Source organism: Quercus suber, unplaced genomic scaffold (assembly GCF_002906115.3).
Source record: "Quercus suber isolate HL8 unplaced genomic scaffold, Cork oak 2.0 scaffold_223, whole genome shotgun sequence".
Taxonomy (NCBI): Eukaryota; Viridiplantae; Streptophyta; class Magnoliopsida; order Fagales; family Fagaceae; genus Quercus; species Quercus suber.
This window is the reverse complement of record NW_027069681.1, coordinates 930,254-938,258: the sequence shown is the minus strand read 5'-3', so window position 1 is coordinate 938,258 and position 8,005 is coordinate 930,254. Positions and strand designations below refer to the sequence as shown.

General features: G+C 40.7%; 2 protein-coding genes across 2 annotated transcripts; both read right to left on the bottom strand.

The window, feature by feature from the left end:
* Positions 1-302: 302 nt before the first annotated feature.
* LOC111996222 (DNA-3-methyladenine glycosylase 1) lies at positions 303-5,814 on the bottom strand. The gene is made up of 2 exons (XM_024028179.2): positions 4,496-5,814; positions 303-773 (listed from the first exon to the last, which is right to left on the bottom strand). The coding sequence occupies exons 1-2, from the start codon at positions 5,659-5,661 to the stop codon at positions 752-754; spliced, it is 1,188 nt and encodes a 395-aa protein (XP_023883947.1). The 5' UTR covers positions 5,662-5,814; the 3' UTR covers positions 303-751.
* Positions 5,815-5,900: 86 nt separating this feature from the next.
* Positions 5,901-7,556, bottom strand: LOC136070282 (uncharacterized). Its single transcript, XM_065780035.1, has one exon. It carries the CDS (start codon positions 7,286-7,288, stop codon positions 6,095-6,097), a length of 1,194 nt encoding a protein of 397 aa, XP_065636107.1. The 5' UTR covers positions 7,289-7,556; the 3' UTR covers positions 5,901-6,094.
* Between the last annotated feature and the right edge of the window lie 449 nt (positions 7,557-8,005).

Below are 8,005 nucleotides of genomic sequence, written 5' to 3'. Positions count from 1 at the left end.
GTGCAAAACAGTGTTGCAGAAGGTGGACAAGACCCAGCATTTTTTTTCTTTTTGGTAAGAGGGAGATATGAAGAGGATATATCATGTTAACACATGGGACCCACCATAAACATAATAATATATAATATCCTTTTGCGGGAGACGTGAGGCCACATTGACTTGAGAAAGAGAGAAGCAGGTCAGAGAGTGCAACTAGCTACTCACTGTATAGACGTTACACTTGAAAGTCACTCGTCTCATTACTAAAAGCTCATTGATATTTCACTTGAAGGAAACAAAAAGACTGCAGTAAAATCTTAAGATGGTATTTTCAAAAACTAATTTATAAATAATGCAGGACAAATTCACAGATTCAGGGACTCTTTTCGGGACTGGGCATACTAAATCTTAAATAAGTAAACTAGTATGGAAATCCCAGTAATATCCATCAAGAGTGCCAAACCACCTTCAAAGGTTTTTTGTAGCACTGTTCTATTAAATCCTATAATAGACATGTAGACAACTTAAAATTGCTGTCCTTCAACTAATATTACAGAATCCTAGCAGAGACGGTCTTTATTTAATCTCACAGAAGATTTACTGAATATAGTTCGACAAACTGATCTCCAAAGGCTTTGAATGTCTGAACTTTCAGCGCCAAAATTTCCCATTAGACTACTATTCTTGCTCTTGCATTGCTCTGAAGTACATGCGCCCAGACTGATGGATGGACAGAGATAAATGATACCCGAACTTCTCATTTCAATCTAAATCATTGTCCCCAAGCACAGGCCCTATATCACATGGCATGAAGGGTAATAAGCATCACAAAGAGATGAAGAATAACTAGCAGAGAAGTTGACTGTTTCAAGCTCTTTAATAATCCCTAAGTGGCATACAACTTTACCATGGAACCCATTTGGATGAAAGCTCAAGCCTACCAAGGTTTAATGATAAACACTACTGAATAAAGTACGGATAGCTGCCCCTAAAGTGTTTACAGGACACAATCATGTTGCTATATCACGTGAAAAATAAAATCTTCCTGGAAAGAAATAGACCCAATCAGATTGAAATAATTAGAAATGTCTGTGTAGGTTTTGTTCAACAAGACCTCTGCAGACACCTTGAACTAAATAAGAAAATATCCAACCTGCGATTATAGAATGAAGCAAAACATTTCCTTTGGGGCCTCGTGGCATCCAGCTCCCTCCCCATTAATAGGTGGATTAACACAACGAATCCTTTTTTTTTTTCAGTTCTCTTTTTAAGTCTTACTAAGAAGCTTAATAAGGTATAAGCAGGGAGTCTAGCTTCTGGAATTCAACTCTACTTAGATCTATTGACCAAGTATATATAACTCTTTGTGCAGGTCTTGAAATTGATATTTTAAATTACAAAAAAAAAAAATACTAGTGATAGTTCAAAACTGCATCTGTACCTTAGTTTAAACTTCAATCACAGGAACAAGAACAAACGAAGTCCACAAAGGGAAGTTCAATATGAAATATTTAAGTGAAAGGCAACAAACATTCTAATGGATATGTTAAGAATGAAGATCTCCAGAACACCCTACTCTACAACAAGTACTGAGCCATGAGTTTTAATCCCTCAATCACCAATTTCATATAATATAAGGGTTTTTTAGGTTGTTGATAATTACAAATCCTGAGAGTAATAGATTCTTAAAGAGATTAAAGTTACAACAATTAAAATTTCCAAGAGTTGACATTTATTTTGTTCAAAATTACTCAGAATTTGAATTTAACACCATATTATAAACAACATTGTATTTATATATATATATATATATTTGTCCTTTTATTTGGTTAACTAAAGATATTATAATTTGTCCTTTTCTTTATAATTTTTACCATTATAGATAGTTTTTTAAATGATTAAAATACCTTTAACAATTGATAAACATCTTATTTGGACAAACCCAAACCCATTAAAAACAGGTCTACCCCAATCCAAAACAAAATCAATTCAATCTCAACAGTAACCCAACCCTCCATAAAGAGAGATAGTCACCCAGCTGAGTGATAACCCAGCCCCTCCCGTGGCGGCTCCTCCCTCCATCTTGCCATCCGACAAATTCCGGCCAAAGAGATAGAGACGATCCTCCTCCTCTGGCTGTTGCACACCCCTCAGGACCCAAGTGAAAACCTGAAAAACCCAACAAACCTCCAGCCAAAGAAGGGAATGACAACACTGTCAGGTATAATTCAAATTTCTCAAACAGTTGATGAAGCATCTGACTCTCCACAATATCACTTGCAACAAATATTCCAAGTGCCAAACTCAAATGAGAATGTTATAGTCCTTTCATTTTCAGATAACTTTGCACTTGAGGATGGTTGTTCTAGCCCAAAATTGGACCTTCCACTTTCAGGTGAGCTTTTCACAAAGGAATGGTAACTCAAATTCACAAACCTTTTGATGTAAGAGGCCCGCTCCTCGTGAGATGCCACACGACAACTAAAAGAACTAAAAGGAGAGGATTACTTTTTCTTTGATTTGTGACAACTTTTTCATGCATTCTATTAACTGTTATCTAGAGTATCTCCAATTCTCAATGGAACATTCATCATTTAACTACTTTAGTCCCTTCTAGATTTTTCTTTTTTTTTTTTGGTGGGCTATTAAACTCCTCTATCACTTAAAGGCAGATAGCGGGAAAGGTGAGCTATAGCTTCATTGTTCATCATCCGCTCGCTACCAATTTTGGCAAAGAGGGGGTGTGGGAGGAAGAAACCTAATGGCCAGTTAGCTAATTTCTGGCCAACTCTATTCTACTCCCCCTCCATCCAAACTAGCCATAAGAGAAGAGTGTCTTCTCTAAGGCCCTTTTCTTTTTTCTTTTAACACAGGAAAGCACCCTCTTTTTGTAATCCCCGCAGCTTTCCAGATATTGTATTGAATACATGGTATAGCTAGGACCTTCAAATCATATTTGAGCCTATGTTCAAACCAAACCACCCCACATTTGAATAAGATTGGAAAGAATGCTTGCCAAGCTACGAAAAGTGAATGCTTCTCCCAACCATTAAAGGAAAGGCTTGACAAAGGGAGGGAGATGCAACATAGGAATGATTCAGAGGGGAAAGAGAGGACCTGATTCTCAAAGATTCTAGAATGTACAAAAAATGTATGCAAAAAGAAAAAGGAAAAACACACGCACTAAATTATATGAAAAATAATTTATAAGTCAAAACAACCTCCTTCAAGTGGAAACTATTTTTTCTTTTCTTCCTTCAATTGACATTCATGATTGTACATTTATTGTGTTCCAAATTTTTGCATTCCTGCCTTAGATAGAATAAGTGACAAGATAATGGTCAAGGTGTTTCTTCATATTTTCCAACAAACAGACATTGAAGATAATCTTAAACTTATATGATGCCTCAACACGTAGTTTTTTATTTCCTTCATATGGAAAGAGTAGAAAATTTCCTTATTCTTTTTAACATCACNTTACCTATCCTAGTACTTTTAAAAGTGTCGGGATAGGTCACCTATAGGGATTTATTAACAAATGACCAATACTCCCCTAAACCTACCAAAAAAAAAAAAAAACAAGTACCTCCAAAACATCGAAAAAGAGTAAAATACCATTGATTGCTTGATTAAGACAAAATACCCCATAAATTGAAAAAGTGACCAAAATGCTGAAACCAAAAATGCTGATTAATTTCTTTCCTCAGCATATTTAACATCATATTTAACAGATTTCAACACGTGTGGCCAAGTAGTTCTATTCTCCAAATGGCAAGGAGAGTCTACAGTGGATAAGGGTTTTCTCTTCTTCAGTTCCTAACAACCGATCATTTAGAATATGTGTCCAATACATGTTAAACCATGACTCCAGTGTCGATTTGGCAGGCAAAAAACATAATGCACATGTGTCTTCCTTCATTACAGATTAAAGAGGACGACTCACACTTGACAACACGTGTCTATTCAACACGCATCAAAAAATCATTACAAGAAGCAGATTCGAAATGTTAGTTAGCCATGTCACAAAATGCCTAAAAGATTATCCAACAACCAAAATACTTAAAAGGACATAAGAAATAAATACAGAAATCAAACCCCCCCAAAAAATAAAATGCATGCTCCCACCGAGAATCAGAAGCACAATTGCGAAACAATTGGAACACAACTTCGGATGTAACAGCTATTCTAACAAAAATACAATCCATTTCCCAATACGCACAATAAGCAGAATAACGAGCATCAGAAACACAATTTTTTTTTCTTTTTTTTTTTTTAATTTCTAAGACACCAAACAAACAATGCCATACTTACTCCATAACAGTTCCAAAAACCCATCCATGATCATCAATCAAGTTCAGAAACACTTGAACAAGAAATGAAAATTTTGTAGCAATCAGCCCTATGAGCTCAAATTTCCACAATCCAGTAACAACAGATCTTGCAAGAATTACAAAAATTCATCCTTTTCTACTACTTATGCAAGAAAAATCAAGAATCATAGCGAAGGTAATCATACCCAAGATTGAGAATGCTATTAATTGGATCAATCATCTGATGCTGCTGATGGTGCTGCTGTTCCTCCTGCTGCTGCTGCTGTTGCTGTTGCTGCTGCTGTTGCTGCTGCTGCTGTTGTTGTTGATGCTGCAAACTAGCTCCGGCCGCGACAGCAGCCGCACTTGAAGGAGCTCCTTTCGCTTCAGCGAGCCGCCACATATACCACGACGCGACGGAGCGGTAAGGCCTCCACTTGTCACACAATTGATCCATCTGCGAAGGGCGAGGCAATTCCTCGAGATTGTAGAGTAACTGAACACCTTTGCGAACATTGAGATCATTGATCGGAAGCACGTCTGGTCTGTGCAGCGAGAAAATCATGAACATGTGTACGGACCAAGAGCCAATTCCATTGACCATAGTGAGCATAGTGAACAGCGACTTGTCGTCCATATTTACAATCGCCGAATCGGATAGAATTCCGTTCTGGTATTTTCTCGCTAGGTCGTGAAGGTAACTGGCTTTTCGGCCGGAGACGCCGATTTGGCGGAGCTGCTGAGGGGTCAAGGCGAGAACGGTGTCGGGGAGAACGCCGGGCTCGCCGCCGCAGAGGGAGATGAAGCGAGTGTAGATTGAAGTTCCGGCTTTGTACGCGAGCTGCTGGTAGAGAATGCTTCTGGTTAGGGCTAAGAATGGGGTTTGGAAAGTGTCGAACACTGGCGGTTGGTGGATATCGATTAAGGGAGAGAGAATCGGATCCGAGCTTCGGAGATGGCGGAGAGCGATTTCGACCTCGCCGTCGCAAGAGAGAGACCTCGCCGCGATTCGGGGTATGGATTGGATTGCGCGGGGCTGAGCGGTTTTCGATTTGGTGGATTTCGGTTTCGGAGTTTGGGTTTGGGTTTGAGTTTGGGTGGTGATTGCGAGGGTTTGAGGGGAATTCGGGTCGGGCGAGAGTTTTCGGATCTTTCGAGGACGGAAGGGGATTTTGGAAGGGGGAGATGAAGTTTGGGTTGTGGCTGCGGCTGCTTCTGCTGCCGCATTGGTTATTTCGGTTGGGGAATTAGTTATTTCTGTTGCGGTTGTAGTTGGTGCGGTGGCTTCCACGATTGCGGTGGTTGTGCTGACAGTTGTGGCGGTGGTGGTGGTGGAGTCAAGGTGGGGCTCCGTTTGGGTTTGTTCACCCATGGATTGTGGTCTTTGGAGGTGGAAAATGTGATGATGTGGGTGGTGGGGATTGGTGGGGTTTAGGAAAATGGTGGAAGTATTGAGGGCATAATGGTGTTGGGGATGTGATAGTTGTGTGTGAAACTGAACTGACTGAAGAAAATTTTGGAGAAGGGAAGAAGCACAATAAGCAGAATAACGAGCATCAGAAACACAATTTTTTTTTCTTTTTTTTTTTTTAATTTCTAAGACACCAAACAAACAATGCCATACTTACTCCATAACAGTTCCAAAAACCCATCCATGATCATCAATCAAGTTCAGAAACACTTGAACAAGAAATGAAAATTTTGTAGCAATCAGCCCTATGAGCTCAAATTTCCACAATCCAGTAACAACAGATCTTGCAAGAATTACAAAAATTCATCCTTTTCTACTACTTATGCAAGAAAAATCAAGAATCATAGCGAAGGTAATCATACCCAAGATTGAGAATGCTATTAATTGGATCAATCATCTGATGCTGCTGATGGTGCTGCTGTTCCTCCTGCTGCTGCTGCTGTTGCTGTTGCTGCTGCTGTTGCTGCTGCTGCTGTTGTTGTTGATGCTGCAAACTAGCTCCGGCCGCGACAGCAGCCGCACTTGAAGGAGCTCCTTTCGCTTCAGCGAGCCGCCACATATACCACGACGCGACGGAGCGGTAAGGCCTCCACTTGTCACACAATTGATCCATCTGCGAAGGGCGAGGCAATTCCTCGAGATTGTAGAGTAACTGAACACCTTTGCGAACATTGAGATCATTGATCGGAAGCACGTCTGGTCTGTGCAGCGAGAAAATCATGAACATGTGTACGGACCAAGAGCCAATTCCATTGACCATAGTGAGCATAGTGAACAGCGACTTGTCGTCCATATTTACAATCGCCGAATCGGATAGAATTCCGTTCTGGTATTTTCTCGCTAGGTCGTGAAGGTAACTGGCTTTTCGGCCGGAGACGCCGATTTGGCGGAGCTGCTGAGGGGTCAAGGCGAGAACGGTGTCGGGGAGAACGCCGGGCTCGCCGCCGCAGAGGGAGATGAAGCGAGTGTAGATTGAAGTTCCGGCTTTGTACGCGAGCTGCTGGTAGAGAATGCTTCTGGTTAGGGCTAAGAATGGGGTTTGGAAAGTGTCGAACACTGGCGGTTGGTGGATATCGATTAAGGGAGAGAGAATCGGATCCGAGCTTCGGAGATGGCGGAGAGCGATTTCGACCTCGCCGTCGCAAGAGAGAGACCTCGCCGCGATTCGGGGTATGGATTGGATTGCGCGGGGCTGAGCGGTTTTCGATTTGGTGGATTTCGGTTTCGGAGTTTGGGTTTGGGTTTGAGTTTGGGTGGTGATTGCGAGGGTTTGAGGGGAATTCGGGTCGGGCGAGAGTTTTCGGATCTTTCGAGGACGGAAGGGGATTTTGGAAGGGGGAGATGAAGTTTGGGTTGTGGCTGCGGCTGCTTCTGCTGCCGCATTGGTTATTTCGGTTGGGGAATTAGTTATTTCTGTTGCGGTTGTAGTTGGTGCGGTGGCTTCCACGATTGCGGTGGTTGTGCTGACAGTTGTGGCGGTGGTGGTGGTGGAGTCAAGGTGGGGCTCCGTTTGGGTTTGTTCACCCATGGATTGTGGTCTTTGGAGGTGGAAAATGTGATGATGTGGGTGGTGGGGATTGGTGGGGTTTAGGAAAATGGTGGAAGTATTGAGGGCATAATGGTGTTGGGGATGTGATAGTTGTGTGTGAAACTGAACTGACTGAAGAAAATTTTGGAGAAGGGAAGATAGATAGAGAGATATTGAGGATTGACTAGGACTATAAGTTTTTTTGAAGTTTAAAACTTTAAAGAGGAAACAAACACGCACAACTCGGTCACTTTTTTTATGATATCTCTCTCTCGCTTCTCAGTGTATACGAGTCTAGTGGTGTCCGGTTCCGTCCAGGTGGAAAAAGTTTCATCCTATTAGAACTGCTGCTTCACGCTCTCTCCTATTGCGCGTGTTACACGTGAATCATCAATTATCATCCTCCTCGAGACTAGAATAAGCATGACATGAGTATTCAAATGTGAACTTATCTCCAAAAATTCTTTTTGTCTATCGGTGAGTAAGATTGTTTGCATATAATTTGTTATAAAAACATTATCAAATTAATATTTTTTTAAAAAAATTTCTCTTTTAATAGAGAAAATTTAGATCTATAATTTTTTGTATCACAATCTTGACGTGGTAGATTATGAATAATGAAGAAAAAATAATTGATTTATATGAAATTAATATAGGCAACCACTTATTGTCTACTGCATCAAAATTGTGATACAAAAAATTGTACTCTTAAAATAA

Coding starts and splice junctions, on each gene's coding strand:
- LOC111996222 (XM_024028179.2), bottom strand. CDS start 5,661: ATGGGTGAACAAACCCAAACGGAGCCCCACCTTGACTCCACCACCACC. Junction 774..4,495: donor AATAGCATTCTCAATCTTGG/GTATGATTACCT, acceptor CATGTGATATAG/GGCCTGTGCTTGGGGACAAT.
- LOC136070282 (XM_065780035.1), bottom strand. CDS start 7,288: ATGGGTGAACAAACCCAAACGGAGCCCCACCTTGACTCCACCACCACC.